Source organism: Thermobia domestica, chromosome 3 (genome assembly GCF_964235325.1).
Source record: "Thermobia domestica chromosome 3, izTheDome1.hap1.1, whole genome shotgun sequence".
NCBI lineage: Eukaryota > Metazoa > Arthropoda > Insecta > Zygentoma > Lepismatidae > Thermobia > Thermobia domestica.
The window spans coordinates 273,635,118-273,655,248 of NC_137456.1; the positions used below are offsets into that span (position 1 = coordinate 273,635,118).

The 20,131-nt window shown below is 35.3% G+C and overlaps 1 protein-coding gene across 3 annotated transcripts in view; it reads left to right on the forward strand.

The window, feature by feature from the left end:
* Positions 1 to 19,301, forward strand: part of LOC145681055 (uncharacterized) — a 77,355-nt gene extending 58,054 nt beyond the window's left edge. For all 3 annotated transcript variants that reach the window (XM_081752400.1, XM_081752401.1, XM_081752402.1), the window contains exon 4: positions 16,937 to 19,301. In XM_081752400.1, coding sequence (XP_081608526.1) covers positions 16,937 to 17,768 — 832 coding nt within the window. In that variant the 3' untranslated portion in view covers positions 17,769 to 19,301. The remainder of the gene's footprint in view (positions 1 to 16,936) is intronic.
* The last annotated feature ends 830 nt before the right edge of the window (positions 19,302 to 20,131 follow it).

Sequence of the window (20,131 nt, forward strand, 5' to 3'; positions counted from 1 at the left end):
TAGCGTCTTCTTCCTCACTGTTGAGCTCCTCCAAATAGACCAACTTTTCTTCTACAGATAGCTTTTGTCTCGCCATTATGTCGTTTTGTTTACTACCGCATGATAACAATCCGCCTTATGAAGAGTCGTTTTGATGTATGATTAGCGACATACTAAACGCCTGACTACTGCAGGAAACATATGTTAGTCGAACTCTTTATTATGGCACTAATCACGCGTCAGAACGACTCTGCATAAGGCCCAATGTGTCTACTGATGCTAGCGTTCAGAATTCTAGAGATTGCAATGTGGGCAACACCAGAAAGAAAATAGCCCATATTCCAGGAAAATATATTAGACTCAATATGATCCCATATTCAAGGAACTGTTCAATTCACGATTGTAATAATTATAAAAAAAGGATTATTATTATTATTATCTACCATTTATTTTGGTAGAAAAAATAATACATAGGGCACAAGTCATAAAAAATGAATGTAACATATTTCATAATTTTGAACACAAGAGGTACCATGGGGTTAATTTTGACCCCCAACACGTATACTAACAAATACCTCCCATTAGGTAAACCCGAGGTCAAGTATGTACTAACCATAATTCCTGTCTCAAACCAAAGTGAAAATGCAAAAAAAGGCTTGAAGCTATTTCGAATGTATTAAAAGTTACAGCACTGGAAATAAAACTGGGGTCAAATTTGACCCCATGGTACCTGATGTGAGTTAATCATCGAAGTGAGGATAATGTGTTGCACCAACACTGATCTGAAGATTATATCCCCAAATCGTCGAATTAAGATTAGCCATCGAAAACGGGAGATTAATCCTTGATAACGTCGTGATCAGCTGTGAGCAGAGTGAATACGCTTGCAAAATATTTGGATATTTTAGATCTATCTGGTGTTCGAACAGATAGAATATGCTATCCGACCTAGAAGTTTAATGAGACAAGGAAAATCCTTCTGAGTACTTCAACGATGATGCACTTTGTAATCGTTTTCTCCTGTCGAAGTATTCTGTTTTGGATATTTTACAGCGTTTTGTTGCAGGATTGCTTACAGAAGATTATAACAGTAATTTGGCTGTTTATGTGGTTATGTGGATATAAATGGTGTTACTGTTCTTATTTTAATTGTTCCTAAAGCAAGAAAGTGATATTTGTATCAATAAATATCTGTCATTACTACAATGGAGCGATTAAAGCAGCATACTTTCACTAATTCATTATATATTTATTTTATTCATTGACTTATTTATTATAGATGTGAATTAAAGAAATTTAGTTTTTAGTGGCTACCTAGTAGAGTTGGAAATAGTAGGGTAAATTTATCTCGCATTTAAGGTAATTATATTTATAAGATTCGACCTTGCTGCATGATACTCTCTGATAGTCAGTTATATTTTATGACATACACTGCCACATTCGTTCATTTAACAGGTCTATTGGCATTTTAAATCTTTACAATTTTTGTTTATTTTGGTTGAATATGCCCTTGTATATTAAATACTGCAGAAGTAAGTGTGAAAAGAAAAGCAATAAACCGAAGCAGAAAATCGGAACACTTAATTTTGTATGTCATAAACTAGAATTGTTCCCATCCTTACATTAAATCTGCTAGCATGTTCTGCAAATTTTACAATAAAAACTATTGATTGCTGGTATCGTGCTTCTACCATTAAGTCATACAGTAACCACCGTAAGTAATAACTTGATGTGTATATATTTTTAAAAAAATGTAAGCAAATTTTTACTAGAATTTCCGGTGCACATTTACTGCACAGATCCATAGATTTGTAAAATTTTCAGAACAAATTTGTAATAATATTTTAACAGACTAATGTGTTGCTAATCGAAATATGTTTTCTTCTTACCTGAATACGTAGCTATGTAAAAATATATTAATGAAAGTCGAACCTGTTATGCGCGGACTTGGCAAGGTTCTAGATTACTGGTCACCCTTCCCATTGATCAGTAATAAAGACAAAAATCAACGTGCCCTGCGGGGATCTAACCCTCCTTAACTCGCTAACGCTCGCTCAGCAGTACTGTGTAAATTAAATGTATAAACTTTAGTACAGAAAAAAATCAACCCAGCTACTAACCTACATGGGGGACCAGTAATCTAGAACATTCCGCGCGGATTTTCCTATAAGGTAGCTATTAACCATAGTATATGAAGTAAAGTATCTGAAGTCAATATGCTAATTCATGCCGCGCAACGACAAATGTCTGAGCGTTAAGAGGTTCACATAACTGTGAAATTTACGTTAGTAATGTGTTATGTTAATTTGAGCATTTGTGCTGTATCGCCGGACCACACGAAAATCGTAAAAAAAAAAAAAAAATCGTTAGATTAGATTAGATGACATTATATTAGCATAGTGTTAAGTTTAGAGTTACCCCTCCATTTTTTTTATAAAAAAATTAGGAAAATTTACAGGGGAAATGAGGTAAGAAATGATAATTTGGAGTTCTTATGTGTCGTTTAGGTTGTAACTTTGGCAGTGAAGTTATGTTTAATACGAGAAAAGATATGTGGAAGTGGGTACTATTTGCAAGACGCGGAAGGTTCGATGACTCAGTAGCGTGCCCATTTTATGTCAAGAACAGAACCCAAGGAACCTCTGCGGGGCTTCTAACCTGTTCCTACTCCTCTCTTACTTCTATTACTACTTATACTATGGATCCGGGTAGTAAAACTGCACGTTTTGATGTTTTTACTGCTTTTTTGTAGGAATGAAACTGAAGGAGGCTTAGGCTAGGATAAGTTACAAGTCAATTAACTTGAAAACAGATACGTGTTAATTTTTACAGTTTGGAATAAAAAAATCAGAATACTCGTATAAATATGGAGTCCGGATATAGGTATGGCATAAAAACTACAGTGTAAAAAACATAAAATAAATTGTGCTAGGTGGACACTATAAAGCACGAATGCTACCAGAGTCGGGGCAGGGTGAAACTAGTGGACCCTCACGATAGTGCAGAAGTGCATCCGAAAGGAGCGGGCGCGCCAGCGACGTCGTGTACGCGCGCAAGAGAGGGTAGTGAAAAGATGTGAATTTTGGTAATGATACGAGTTACAATAGCACTTTTCATGGAATCATACTAATAACTATCCACTAGTAAGCATAAAATACACTGTCTGCACTGTTTGCAAAAGCACATTGTCGTAGTGGCCACCTAGCAGGTTAGGTTGGTTCACTTACATTTAGTTAGGATATAATTCGATAAAACTCTGATACGAGTGTCTGAACTCTCTGATTCGATACGAGTGTCTAAACTTTGACACATACGCGCCATTTCCACACTGCCTTATCTGCCACTAAATCATAACAAGTGTACCTCTCCGCCATATAGTCCCTTCCACCTCCATATGCAATGCCGTTTACATCGAAAACAACCAACAGCAGACACTACCTTAACTTCAGCTTTTCTCATCATATGACTTTCAATGATTCTTCATAAGAAATCAAAGTAAATTAACCAATTTACCTCGTAAATTTACTAAAACTGGTCCGGCTATACAGCACTTAACCCTTATTTTGGAACGCAAATATACAAGCAATAAAAAAAATCGGGATATTACCTATAATGTTTTTAGTAACGAACAAATACATTATTCAACATGTAAAGTAATTTGATGCCATATATTGTGTTTGCACTATCCTCGTTTATATGTATACCCACCTTCGTTAACACACCCTCGCTACCGATCGGGTCACTCCTCCTACCGTAACTTGCTTAGATAGCATTCATCCTTTTAGTGACCATCTAGCAAGAGTTGGTTAGTGCCTTTTGCGCAATAGTTCTTATCGTGTACATACACTGAAGTTCCCCTGAAATGAATCTGTACAAGGGAATGCAAGTCCTCACCCAAGAATGGTTATTTAAAATACAAGAAATCGATTTGCTGAAAAAGAAGTATATATATATGCAAGAAATTTGTAATTCTGCACCGCATGGCCAATTGGTAACATTATGCAAACCCGACACTCAACTATTAAAATAAACTTTACTTAATAAAGATGAGCATATTTACGTACACCAGTGCTACTTTCTGGAATAAAGTATAACCAACTAACGACGCAAATGTAAACTTAAACCATTGCTATTTTTTTTTTCAGCGGAAATGGCGAGTGATGTACATGTAAATATATGTCTGGGTTTTAAAAAGGTTGCCCGAACAGAGTCGTGGGGGGCGAGACGGGGACATATAACCTCATTGTTGACTTTTATAACTGTTAAATACAGTGTGATGGTGAGACACGACAATATGATGAGTTAACCTAACCTAACCTTTTCTACTGTCCTACACTAAAAATAATGCCGTAAATATTGATTGTAAGGTAACCTAACGTAACGTAACCTAACTTACTGTACTCTACATTTCGAGCGTTTACCTCTGGTGCGTGCGGTCCCTTGTTCGATTGCAGGCCAAGTAAATTTGTTTTGGACAAGATCGTGTCCGTGAGTTTTCTCAGGGTACTTCCGTTTCCTCCAATATTCTCATTTCACCAATTCTTCTATCATTCCTTGTCTTCCTTAGCCTAAATGGCATAATCGTGGGACGTTAAACTTAAAGGGCCTTATGCAGAGTCAATTTGACGTGTGATTAGTGACATGCTAAAGAGTTCGACTTACATATGTTTCTTGCAGTAGTCCGGCCTTTAGTATGACACTAATCATATGTCAAAACGATTCTGCATAAGGCGGAAAGATTTCATTTTTCTACCCTACATTTTAAAATAATGGTTAAACATTGAGCTAACGTAACCTAACGTACTCTATCCTACCCCACATTTAAAAATAATGGCAAAACATTGAGCTAACGCAATCTAACTTACCCTACGCTGCCGTATTCTACCCTAATATTTTCTACTTCTCCCTATCCTACCGTATACTTTAGTGCAAAAACCGAACGTTGCATTTTAGACAAGACGGTATTTGTGTGAAGCTTAGCGTAGTTTGTAGTCAAAAATTATTTAAGAAAAATGGACTACCCACCCTTACTTGAAAATGTCTCTTAACAGCCGGATAAAGGAGTTTGATCTGCTAGAACAGCTATTCTTCTATTTTTTTTAATTTTTTTTTTTTTAATTTAATATTTTGAACCTAGATATCTATATTTGATTTGGTTTAGAGTTTAGCATCCTTTTCAGTAGCGAGGCTATATAGGATGCGGTCCTACAGCTTAATGTAAGATCCGACCTGAGCTAAGATTTCTCATGAGTTTCCTTGGTCTTATATAGAGTCATTTCCGGAGCTGATAATCGAAAGAACTTGAAAATTGAAAAATGAGAGTCATCCAAATATATAGGCCTATACATATTACCTATTTAACCTTGCTTTAATGTCAGATTCTGATTCTACATATCAAACATTTTCATGAATCTTAAAAGTACTAGAAAATGTATAATTATTAATTAAGGATTTCTATCGTACAATTCTTCTGGTTCATTTAACTTTTCTAAAACAAAATAATAACCAAAGTTTTCAATAAATACACTCTTTGTATTATGTTTAAATTGGATATAGATTTGTTGGGGGAAAGGAGTTACATTTTTACCAAAGCATGACAAAGATTTAACTTATCTAACAGATAAAAGGAATTTTTAGTCGTATTTGACATTACAATTTACAAGTAAGTAAATGTGCTAATATTGGCAGAACTGAGCTCTCGCCGGCGGATCTTCCACGCCATTCCGCTTATCCCCCCCCAAAAAAAAACGCTCGTATATATATATATATATTGGAATATCAGAAGCAGTTTCTTTTTTTAGTATTTGATATGACTTTCTTTATTTTATTTTATTTTTTTGTTAAAGGATATGTTTGTTCAAAAGCATTAAAACATATTTGCCTTCCCGAGCAGTCAATTTCACCCGCTTTCTTCCCATATCTAATACAAAAGTTACCACTTGCTTCGCGAATCAGTTTTCAGTTGTTACTGCACTGTTTTAGCCAATCAAATACATGATATTGCATGACGTCATGTCATGAATGTCATAGTTTTATACAGCTTGCGATTACTCGTGCATAAGTTAATCCTTTCTCACAAACTCTTGGTGCAACGATGTAAGATTCTTATCCAAAGATAAAAATAATCAATGGATTATCTTATCCGATCTTAATCTTCGGTTGGTGCAACCGGGCTTATGTGCACATGTATAAAGGGACAATAGTCTTTCATCCTTTCTGACAGAAAAGTGCAGATTTTGCTACTGGCTACACTGGTCTGACGCGTGTTGACGTACTTCCGTTTTATAATCTTCCTAGGATGAAACAAAGAGTTCTGCCAATATTAGCACATTTACTTACTTGTAAATTGTAATGTCAAATACGACTAAAAATTCCTTTTATCTGTTAGAGAAGTTAAATCTTCGTCATGCTTTGTTACAAATGTAACTGCTTTCCCCCAACAAATCTATATTCAATTTAATCATAATACAAAGAGTGTATTTATTGAAAAGTTTGGTTATCATTTTGTTCCAGAAAAGTTAAATGAAGCAGAAGAATTGTACGATAGAAATCCTTAATTAATAATTATACATTTTCTAGTACTCCTAAGATTCATGAAAATGTTTGATATGTAGAATCAGAATCTGACATTAAAACAAGGTTAAATAGGTTATATGTATAGGTCTATATATTTGAGTGACTCTCATTTTTCGATTTTCAAGTACTTTCGATTCTCAGCTCCGGAAATGAATCTATATAAGACCAAGGAAACTCATGAGAAAAATTAGCTGCATTCAAGAATACTAAACGGTACTGCAAATGACCTAAAGTTTCCAGTTCATTTACAGTAGAAGGAATGAGGTATTTTTCAGCTGAAAGTTCCTTGTAAAGTTTGGAAAAAGAATTGTGAGTAAAGGGATTCTTATACCTTTTACCGCTGGTTTCTCAGCCCCATAAGATAACGTGTAATTTTTTTCTTCGTGAATATGTAACGAAGTATGATACTCAACAACTTTAAATTCTCCATACGAATACAGACAAGCAATGAAAATTGGATGATTGTTTCAATTTTACTCTTACTGTTCTAAATCAAGAGTAATGAACTTTTTTTGTTAACATTGTAAAGGACTATTTATTTGAATGTTGTCTACTCCAATTTGGTCTTCGTGAACAGATGTGCTGCTGAGAAGCAGTGGTACTTCCCCCACTGAAGTCCTTTTCAATGAATGTAGCAGAACGTCGTGTTGTGCCATCCTCATCGCATTTGTCTCCTTCGTTTCCGCGGAGCGGATAGATTTTCTGTGAACACTACAAAGGAAGAACACGACAATTTGACCTATTTGCTTCTAGTTATTTCCTTCTATGATGTATAATGCGAAAGTAAAGTTCAAGTAGAGAATGTCAATTTGTGCATTACTAATATCTGTACTGATATAATTATTACTAGCCACTAATTTATATTAGTAAGTTCCGACTCTTCGTAATAACACTACCCCAACTGTAAAAAAATATACTTTGGAGAGCAGGATCAATAGTTCAATACAGATTATGGTTTAAATTTAGCGTTCCTTTGGAGCACTAAGTTTGAATGAGGCCTTTACATAGATACAAACTGCATTATTCTTTCTAGCGATTGGGATTTGAAATTCGTGGCGGGTAATTACTTCCTTTTTTCTGGCTACGTTATTCCAGTAATTTTCAGAAAGTAATGAAAAAAGTAAACTTCATTTCAAAATCCATTCAGCAGAAACTATGGACTAAACCCCATAAAGCAAGTTCCCCATGAATAAACATACCTAATAAATTTCCAAAAATACAGCAACTTTTTCCATTGGCTAGTTCGCGCAGCTTTGGAGCACGGATCTGGAGTTCGATTACCAGTGGAAGAGTCTTGAAATTTCAATGCATTACTAAGGATTCGATTTGCACTGAAGGCTCACGTTTCTTATAACATCGGTGCAGAAAGCAGCGCTAAACTCTGAAAGTACGAAACCAACCAAGCTAAATGGAGAGACGTAGTAACGTCACAATAATTTACACTGCGTGGGTGATTTTCTAGTGTTTTTATACTATGGTCATAAATACAAGTGGAACTACGGGCTCGAACATTTCTAGTTCTAGTTACTCAAAAGTAAGTAATAATACATACAGATAGTGTTAGGAAATAACTTTGGAAAGTGGATCATCACATAAAAACGTGAGAAACTCTATAGACCAACCTTGGTGCAGAAATGCGTTATTTCAGTGGTATAGTTCGCAGAAAGTTTGTCGTAACGGGTACAAGAAAGCAATAACTCCAGAGCGAAATGTGGGATAAAAGAACATGGTGATAATTTTCAGGGTACGAATGGATATATTAAATGTGTCAGTTTTCGAGACTTTCCTAGGAAAGAAGTTGCATTTTCTCTGCCTCAAAAAATAAGAGTATTTTCCTCAAGGGAAAGGTTTAAGAAAACAATTTTCTCTCAAACATCTGAAACGACTTTTGTTAATATTTCATACGTAAATATTTTATTAACAACCCCAAACTGTGATATAAGTGATTCAAAAATACAGAGCGGGTATTTTAGTCTTGGGTGACTGTTTTTGGACGATTTTTTTCTTAAAACGACTCACGCCATTCTGTTGATATTTTATAAACAAATGTTTCACTAATATCCTGACAATACAACGTAACCCATTTGTCTTACAAAGGATCAACAGGGTAATTTACCCTTGGAAATACATGAGATGGACAAAATTATGAAAACGCCTGGTATGAAAGAGGTGGCCATTTCAAACACGTATCTCATGAAGTATACAACTTTGTTTGTGAGGTACAAAATAACATAGTGGATGGCTTTATGCTTACTGCTTCAACGTAAATTAGGCTCTTATCTATTTCTTAACTGTAACTGTATGAACCAAAGAACCTCTCAGATCTTTACGATTTCTTCTTCTACATCATAAATCTAAAATAATTTTAATTTCATACGGATAATCTTATATACTTCTGTAAGTCATAATCTTTTGCTCAGACGCCACTCGGTTTAGCTTAGTTAAGCTTGAACAGTGCTTATTCGGGCAGACTGGTAAATAACTTGTGCTATTCTGCTAAAGCATTTGTAAAAGTACGACTTTACCTAATAGTAAACTCGTAGTGTACCTATGACCTTGAATTTTACTTATTTTTAGAAATCACAGTCGACGGCTATTCCACAAAGTAAGTAAAATCTGGTTCAAAGGTAACGAGCAGTGTCAGTGTACATCACACAATCGAGTTTTGTTTCTATGGTAGATATTTTCACAGTTAATATTAAAACCGGAAATAGGAATAGATTTCTAACACTTCCGGTTTTAGTAGAGAGATTAGACTATAGATAAAATATATATTCTTGGGAGGCTTAATTCATTGCAGAAAACTGCTTCTTGTTGTCTATTACAGCTTTTATTCTATAGCCATCAACGCTAAAACGGGAAGTCGTTGATTTCTACCACTGTTGCCGTGAATAGGGGCTTAAGACGGAAGATGGTAGATATATTAAAATACCGAATTGAATGTAAGAAAACGCTTCTCGCTAACTGTTACCATTTCTGTACTATGGATATCAGAATTTAAACCGGAAATGGTTAATTTCTAGGACTTCCAGTTTTAATTGAAGATTAATGGCGATGAAAGCTGTTCTTGAGATGGTTGAGAGCTACTCGATTGGACAAAACCGCTTTTGTCTATCTTTGCTGTTTTTTTCTTGGCAGTGAAGGAATCATGTCTTCTTTTTCCTTGAGACTTCCAGACGTCAAATACAGGCAGGTGGGTGAATTTTCACCCAATCTAGTGTTTGCGTTACTATTGAATGAGCAACTCTTGCTAACATAAAATTGAATTCATCACATATTAGTGAGTGCGTAACACGAAATTACAAATTTGTGTTCTGTGATAGTAAGTGCTCAAGAAGTATGTGGATTAATTTGCTTTTTCCTTTCGGGAGGAAATTCGTTGGTGACTCTGAAGGATATCATGGATAAAAGACGAATTTTGAGAGATCGGGAAATTGCTAGTGCACTTTTGAAAGAACTTGATACAGACAATTTTGACGCAGTTGAAGAAGAATTTGTGGACAGTGAACCTGATCAATTAGAAGTAAGTGAGTTGAGGATGATGTTATTGATTGTGATTTCGATCCCGATTTTAATCCTAACGAGTGTGTTTCTTCATCCCACTCCGAAGAAGCTAGCTTTTCAAAACAGCGTCCCAAAAAGGGAAAAGCCGATTCACTCTCAGTGAAACAGCCTTCAAAACAAAGACGTAGGTCTGAAAAAAATACCGAAGAATTAAGAAGTTTACGCTGGAAACCTAGTTCTCAAAATTTACATCATCTTCTTCTGAAGGAACCAGTTATCAAAGGAAGAAAACATGGAATGTGGTCAACTGTTGAACCTCGAAATAAATCGAGAGTATCTGCGAAAAATATAATACGTAATATTCCTGGTCCTATAGGGGATGCAAAAAAATAACTTCTGAAATGGACTGCTGGTCTTTGTTCATGGAAAACGAACTGCTTAGTAAAACTGTACTTTACACAAATCTGGAGATGTCACATCAAAGAACAGCTTGTACTCGAAACCCAGTCTGGGTAAGTAAACTCAGTGTTGAAGAACTCAAGGCGTATATTGGTATTCTGTTCATTTTAGGAGCTAGACAAGACAACCACATACCAACTAAGGTCTTATGGAAAGAGCTTGGTTCGCAGGTGTGATGTCTAATGGAAGATTTGTATTTATTTCAAACTGCCTTCGGTTTGATGATAAAACAGATAGAGCTTAAAGACAAACTAAAGATCCATTTACCCACATTCGCTGGGTGTGGGAGAGATTTCTTTCTCATTGTAAGAACCATCGAGTGAAGTGACCATTGACGAGCAACCCCTAGCATTCCGAGAAAATTGCAGATTTAAAATGTATATACCAAGCAAGCCTAACAAATATGGTATTAAGATAGTTTTTATGGTCGATTCTAACTCATTTTACCTCGTAAGTGGAATTTCTTATATCGGGAAGGAAACACCAAATTTTAACAAAGGACTGGCTGAATATTTTGTGGAGAAAATATCACAGCCAATTCATGGATCTAATAGTAACATAACAGACAATTGGTTTACCAGATTCCCCTTGATGACAAAGTTGCTCAAGGAACACAATTTGACTATGGTAGGGACTGTGAGATCAAACAAACCAGAATTACCACCAGTTATTATGCACGAAGAATTGTGAGCAGGAAACTTCTATTTTCGTTTTTGATACCCATAATCAATTGCAACTTGTGTCATTTAGCCCAAAGAAAAACAAAGTTGAGCTGGTTGCTTCTTCCATGCACAATTCAGCCACCATATCAGAAGAAAGTAACAAGCCTGAGGTCATAGAATATTATAATAGAACAAAAGTTGGAGTAGATGGTTTTGAGAAGCTGTGCAAACAGTACTCGTGCAGCAGGAAAACATGGAGATGGCCCCAGGCAGTTTTCTACGGTATTCTTAATGCAAGTGCCATTAATGCAAACATCATTCACAAATTCAACATGACATCAAGTGTATTAGAAGGATTGAACCGCCAAGAATTTAACCTTAATCTTGGACTGAAATTAGCACAAACGCATATGATGACAAGACTACAGTCTCCAACATTGCAGTTGTCTGTGAGATCAAAAATTAAGAGTATTCTGAAGATAAATGATGATGAAGGAAATTCAGATTCAGATTCTGTCAGCACTTCGTACGAAACATGCCCATCAAGGACGATGTCGCTTATGCCTTCTCGTGTAGACAGAAAGTATGCTGTGGAACGCCCGAAATGTGCTTCTTTTGTGTGTAATGAGCACAGTGGCACTTTCTGTAAAGCTTGTCAGTAAGAGTTCGTTACGAAGTTCAATTAAAGGACTTGTGGAATGAAAATGTAGCAAAGTTTCGAGAGCATTATTTGAGTAAAATCGTGTGCTCTAAGAGTAGTAGACTTTCAGTAATAAACTTTTCCTTAATACGCACTTTACATTAAAAAAAGAAATGGGTGAATTTTCAACCAGTCAAGTATTGAATGTATAGAAAATCTCTCACAATTGTCTGATACGCACCTTTTATTGTATTGTCCAAAAAAGTGTATTCTAATATATGCCGAAAGAAACTAAATACACACAACGAAAACTTATGGAAATGTTTGTTTAATTTTGTAAACATTTTGGGTAAAGCATAAAAGTATAATTATTAGTGATTAAACAAATCCTGACTAATATTTTATTGGTGAAAGTGGGATTTTAGTTCATTTAAGTTTTGAACAGGTTTCCTTTGATATTATTTACCGAAATATTGTCCAAGAAAAGAATAAGTGTATCTACTTTAAAATATAGTTGTAAGCTTCAAATCAAATCACACACAGAGGAAAAACAAAAAATATGTCGGTGAATTTTCACCCAGTCTAGTATTAGAAGACAAAAAAATAAGTCTAGTAATCTAGGGTTAAACAACCTCCTGCTTGAAGATAAGGATATGTCTGATTTTCCGTGTCTGATCTGATCTCTTCATTCTCAGAATCGAAGTAGACACAGTTGTACATGAGTCAAAATAAAATTTTTGTAGTAGCTTCCTTGTGTACAATTTGTGAAGTATCTTCATGTTACCATTGCTATATTTCTCTATTTCTAGTCCTAAGAAATATTTCACATCTTCTACAGTTATCTTAAATTCTTTCTTCAGTTCGATCAAGTATTCTTCAACCTCTTTCTTGCAATTGAATGCAATTAATCCATCATCAACATACAAAACGATGATTATATTTAGAGGTCTGAGCGGACACGAAATATCGCATCCGCATCCCTACCGCATCCGCAGCATCTCTATCCGCACCCGCATCCGCAGATAATGATGCAGCAAATATATACAACTTACATATTCTATAATATACGTAGTTTTCTGAATCAAATGAAACAATATATTATACCAATTTCCTCGTGATCAAATATTAAATACGATAAATAAAATGCAATAGAAACCGTGCAGATACAAATTAGAAATTAATGAACGATTTATGTACTTACCCAAGATCTTCAAATGTAGATATCGGACCAAAATAATGCGACGTAGGTCATATCCCCTCATCGACTAATTTTAGAGCACGTCACTAAGTTTTCAAACTTCATCATTACTCATAAAAAACGGGGCATTTGTTCTAAACAAAAAGACGAAATAGAAATAATCGTTATTAGGAAATAAATATTAATAATAGGACCGCAAACACATCCACATATCCCGAACTGTTACTAGCACCAGTAATTGCATTAAATTTAAAAAATAAATGACAAAACTAAGAACGCAATACAATGTATGCTTTCACGTCCAAGCTCCTTCGTGGCTAAGCGGTTAGCGTACGCGGTTTGGCGTGGGAGACCCGGGTTCAATTCCCGGCGGGAGCTTATTTGGTTCGGATTCCACGTTAATCAGTAGGTCCACGTCTCATAGCCTCGCTGCTGAACGGGACGTTAAACTCAAAATCAACTCAAGGTTTCACGACCACGCTTTTACTGAAACTAGAAGTGAAAATAACTTCGAATACAAATAGGAAGTCTATACCGTTAACTTCGGGAGGGGGCAATAGAGGAAGTTTAGAATTTACTGCATTTCTTTGCAGCCCCCAGTCATTGTTGGACACATTTAGGGTAGGAGAAACAACGCATTGGTTGTTCTTTCTTTACTAGAAGCCTAGAACATACATACATATACACATACAAGAAGAAAGAGAGAGAAATAATTGCTGTTATAAAACTCCAATCCCTCGGAATGTTCATTGAGGTCCGTGGCACCTCTCCGAAGAGAGAAATCTGTGGGGTCGCAAATGTGCATTCAGTATCTGCTGTACATCAAACAAAACTGAAGAAGATTTTTTCTTTTCTTTTAAGAGAGGGAGAGAGAAAGATGAGCGTATGATGTGATTTGTTTACTATTTCGGTGACCTACGCGCCTCTCCAGTTTGCCACAAAAGGCAAAGATAATTCTGCTGACCAGTTTCCAGTTTATGGAAGGGGATACGGTGTTTTAAATTAGGGTTTTGGTTCCTGACCTCTCAGGCTAGAAAAACTTTATTTAAAGATATATCTTCCTCTTCAAGGCAAATGGTCTGGAAATTTTCAGCTTTATCAGAGGGGCTTTGGCGGCAATTATTTTTCTTTCTTTCTTTTTTTTTTTTTTTTTTTTTTACAGCAAATAGCGGTAGTTGAGGAGTAGCGGTGTGGTCTCTCGTTTCTTTCTGTTTAGGTCAGAGTTGTCATTCACCTACAAAACGGCTGCTAAAAATATTGAAAACAGCAATAAAAGGACAACTCTCTCGTGTCATTTTTTGTCCTTTTGCTGACACTGAACACAAGCATCAAACACTATTTTATTTTGATTTTAGTATTTCTCAACTAGTTTTAAAACTTTTAATTCAAAATGAATGTTTCTGGTGCTCTTTCTACCATTAGAAAATTCACAGCATTTTTCTGGGTAAAAAAAATGTAGGAAACATTATTCGCAACTTTATCCGCTATCCGCAGAGAAAAGAGATATATATTCGCAAATACCCAGTTTGATACGGATATCCGCTTCCGCGCAGACCTCTAATTATCTTGTCTTCCTTTCTTTCCCTAGCAAAAAGGCAGGGATCGGCTTCACTCTTCTTAAAGTCTTGATTGAGTAAAAAATCACCAAAACGTTTATTCCAACAACGAGGTGCTTGCTTGAATCCGTATAAACTTCTTCTTAACCTACATACCTTCTCTGATCCATCTTCATTCCCCTCTGGTCGTTTCATATGTGACACATCGAGTTGCAATAAGTTCAAAACTTCATTGGCTGCTACATTTAAAATTGCTCTAATGGTTCTAAGTTTCGCAACTGGACTGAACGTCTGTTTATAATCAACGTTCTTTTCACAAAATCCTTTCGCAACTAATCTGGTTTTCTATTTTTTGTTTCTACAATCTGTTTCTGTTTTCATTTTATCAACCCATTTACAAGGAGTTGCTTTCTTTCCTTTTGTTTTCTTCTGCTTCTGCTTGCTTTCTTTTTTAACTCCCATGTCTCATTCTCCTGTAATGATTCCATCTCATTATCCATCGATTTGTTCCATACAAAACTCTCTTTACTTCGAGTACTTTTCTTTAATTCGAATAGCTTTTTTACTCTGAATAGCTTCATCATAGGAAGTGGGATAGTCTGTTTCACTTACAATCTCTTCCAATGACATCACAAGATCATCATATTTTGCTTGCTTTCCTAACTTCTAACGATCTCTAAGTACTCTTCCTTGACTAATGAGTTCGTTTTCATTACCAGACGTGGGACGTAACTGTGAATCGATCTCATCTTTAAGCTGAATTTCTTGGTTCTGAAAAAAAGATTCTGACCCTTCTTCTGAAGTATCTTCATTCTGAGGTTGTCTTTTTCGAAGTTGAACTTCTCTTGAAGTTTTTCCATTTGTATTCTCTTTGAAAATAAAATCTCTAGATATTACTACTCACTTTTCATCTTTGATCCAAATACGATATGCTTTATCTCCATTATATCCAATAAGGTGTCCTTATTTTGCTTTCTTGACCATTTTTCTACTTTGTATTGGAATATGCTGAAAGCACTTGCGTCCTATTTATCTCATGTGCTTAATTCTAGGCTTCTTCTTCCAAAGTTCATACGGACTTACTCCCTTCTGAGATGACACTGCTCTTTTGTTTAAAATAGAAATTGCAGTAGAAACCACTTCTGTCTACATTTCAGATGGAAATTGTACTTCTGAATTGGAATAGAGAAACGTTCTTGCCACTTCCTATGGTGCTCATTTCTCGTTCGCTACCACCACTCTCCTCTGGTGTGTGTAGGGAGCTGTGAGTCTTTGATAAATGGCGTTCTCTTTCAGTATTTTACGTACTTTAGCATTATCAAATTGTCCTGCATTATCACTAAGAAATTCCTTGATGGCACGACTTTCATCTTTAGCATTTGTTAATACTTGTCGCAATGCCTCTTTCACCTTAGATTTCTGATGTACAAGTATACCAAACCGATATTTCGAATAATCGTCACGAAGCACTACGAAATATCTCTACTTTAGATACTATTCCTGAAAAGAGCCATATACGTTTGCCGAAAATGATGACGGTTTTCGATTGCTAAAAGTTAACGTAAGTGGTTTCCAATTTACACATGATTCACACAGCATTCTGGTATCATTCACGCAAATAATCAGTCTTGTCCTCTTTAACTCTTTAATATGCTATTTGCCCTGATGACCCCATTTTGAATGGTATAGCTGTAACAAGGCTCTGTCCGACATTATAACGTTCACTTCTGCGTTGTAACGTATATATTTGCATACAGTATTGCCTTCATTAAATTTCAGAGAACTTTGAAGGTGTTTGTTGTTAGTTATTCAATGGATATACCTTATAATATACAAACGAAAGTATAACATGTACTGGACATGTGGTTTATGTTGATTTAGAAAGTTGTATTTTATTATTATTCGGTTAGATTGTGTTAATTCTCAGATTTTATGTTATGTGTTAATTCCTGATTTCGACGTTACTACCCTGTAATATCGAGCAAGCAGTGGCTTTCAGAGTTCACAAATCCCTCATTTCATGCACATGTTTAACTTCGTATCTGTATACCAGCACTAAATTTGATTCCCGCAGTTTGTTTTCTGAAATGATTCTGTTATCTACTTTTGTTCTACTAGTGTACGTTATGTAGAAATATGCTTGAAAATGTTCCACTGCCTTAAATTACAGTCTGCTTACACATACTGTGAGATTGCTTAACACACAACTTCGAAAACACGGCGCATCACAATAGACTAATATTTAACAGTTATAGAAGTTTTTTTGTGTATAGAAAAATGTGTGTAGAGATGAATGAAACCTAGATGAAAGCATCACGTAAGATATAGCAGATAACATGAATTGTTTTTTCTCTTCCTTCAGAATAACTAATTCATCCAGAGATGGAAGTCACATGTCAGTACATACGGCTGTCGTCTCTCATAACTGCAAAGAGTATGGCCGAAGGGTCAATCACAAATCAAACTTAAGAGCTCACCTGTTTACACATAGTAAGAAGAACCTTCATTGTCGTGTCTGCAGTAAAAAGTTCACTTTCAATTCAAACTTGCAAAGTCACTTACGTATCCATTTAAATAAAAGGTCCTATCGCTGCAATGTATGTGGCAAATGTTTCAATTTCAAAATAGCTTTGGAAAATCATATGAATATTCATACAGGTGAAAGGCCTCATAAGTGTAAAATGTGTGGAAAAGGTTTTACTCAGAGTTCAAGTTTGCGAGTACACATCCTTAGTCATACCGGCGAAAAGCGTTATTCTTGCGACAAGTGTGAAAAAAAATTCGCTACTAGAGCACAATTGATATCTCATTCCTTTACACATACAGAGCAGAAACGTTACGTATGCAAGAAGTGTAACAGAAGCTTTAGTAAAAAATTATATTTAGATAATCACCTTGTCACTCAAATGGATGAGAAATATTACTGCCAGAACTGCTGCGAAACTTTCAGATCTAACCCAAATTTGACAACATGCAACTTTACACATTCCAGGGACAAATATCAATATTGTCTTAACTGTGGTAAGGAGTTATGTCATAAGTCGAACCTAGAAGCGCAGAAGAAGCAAGATCTTCATTATTGCCATCTTTGCGGAAAAGGATACACGTCTAAATCAGGTTTGAAAATACACGTTTTTACTCATACTGAAGAAAAGCCTCATAAATGTGAACAATGTAGCAGAACGTTTAAATAAGTATTAGGGCTACTGAATCACATGAGAACACATACCAAACTTAAATCTTATCACTGTGAAAATTGTGGTAAGGGATTCAGTCGCAAATCTACCTTGAAACGTCACTTGTACATGCATATGGATGAGAAGCCACTCTGTTGTGAAATATGTGGTAAAGGTTATATTCAAAAGATAGGTTTGAATTTCCACATGATTTCTCATACAGGTGCTAAGTCTCATAAGTGCGAAATCTGTGGGAAGAGCTTCGTTCAAAAATCAAGTTTGAACATACATATGCTAACTCATACAGGGAAAAAGGCTTATTTTTGTGACAAGTGTGGAAAAGGATTCATTCGGAAACATCACTTAGAAACGCATCTGCTTACGCACACTGAGGAAAAGTATCACTATTGCGAAGTGTGTGGGAAGGGTTTCACTCAAAGGTCACAAATAAAAATACATAATTTAACCCACATAAATAAAAAATCTCATCGCTGCCACGAATGTGGTAAACAGTTCTTTACAAAACATGCTCTGCAGGTACATTTTTTAATACATACAGGTAAAACACCTCATAAATGTGTGATTTGTGGAGCAATGTTCCATCAAAAAGCAATTTTAAATCGTCATATCAACACCCACAATGATGCAAAACTTTGTTAAACCAGGAAGAACTAGAGTGCTCAGATATTATAAATTTTGTTCTGGATGTTAACATAGACCACGGATGCGCAGACACCAGTGAACTGTAAAATTTTGGGAGAGAGAAAATTATTGTGTAAATTACGTTGGATGACAGGTGATTACCAGTGACTTCGTTATTGTCAAGAATGTACCAGGCTAGTGGGCTTAAATTATTTACATAACATTTCGCCCGATGATAATATATTTATTTGAAGGATCACAAAAATAGGTAGAGGATTGTTTTCTTTCTTATTGTTTTATATCTAGCATTTAACCTGAATCAACTCTACCAGGTATAAATATTTGACAATTAAAATGCTAAGTAGTTGCAAACGTATATAACCAATATATTTCTTGTAACGGGAAATATAGACTTTTTAAGAAAATTTACTATTAATAAATTGTATCCATCTTAAGACTACTTCAGCTTCTTTCGTAGAAACAAAGTACGTATTAGTGTATCTCTTTGTAGGATACTACACACTTCTTACAATGTAAACAATGTAAAACTAAAAATGTGATGACAATGGAAAGCTCTAATACTCGAATCATTACGGAACACATTAAATCCATCTTTCTTATGTTTATTTATGTTAAGATATTTCTGCGTCACGCAAATATTACTGTTGCTATGTTCTACATTTCAGTATCACTATTTGCGTTCGACTGAACAACGTGAAGTTATATACAGGAATGTAGAAAGAAGTAGATAATCCTATTGTATTACCTATTAATATTGATATTCACATCCTATTTATTGCCGCAGTTCATTTATGTGTATAATCGGGAAATGTATAGTTGTGCTAAATTTCATAGGAAAAGAATTATAAATACGAAAATTAGGATGAATAAAACAAAATGTTGCTAAATGGAGAAGCATGATTTATTTTCGTTTTATTGTCCTTATTTACTGCACTTTTGACACGAAATATGCCACATTCATGTCTTTGCCGATTATACATGTACTGGCTCAGTGATTATACATGATGCGGTGGCTCAGTGGTATAGCGTTCACCTCTGGTGCTTGGGGTCCCGGGTTCGATCCCAGCCCCCTCCAAGTGAACTTTGTGGTGAACAAACACCGTGTGCGTGGGTTTTCTCGGGGTTGTTCCGTTTCCTCCCACTTTCTTCATTCCACCATTTCATTCATTTCTCATTATCACCGTCTCCTTTAGCCTAACCGGCATAACCGTGGGACGTAAAACTCAAAGATTTCATTTCATTTCATTTCAAATTCTTACCATAAATCCCCTTTATTTGAAAAACCTTTTTTTTGTAACGTTCTAACAAATACTTTCACAGCATTTAAACCAATATAACTACCTGAGCTTTTATATTTTTCATTTGAATATTTAATATACTATTCTTTATATACAACTGTGCATGCAGGACATGAAGTCAGGTTTCTCCGTCTACACCAAGCATCCTTTTCCTTTGTTACTAGAGCTCGGTTCCTCTTTTTTACCAGCGTTTGTACATATATATATATATATATATATATATATATATATATATATATATATATATCTGTGTGTGTGTGTGATTTACATAGTATCAAAGAGGGGCTTTAGTTTTCCCTTGTATATCGTTCATTTTCCTTTCCCCTTTGTTTTTCATTATTATTATTATTATTATTATTATTATTATTATTGAGGAAAGCAGAAAGTGAAATAAACAAACAAGTGATAGAACACTACAAG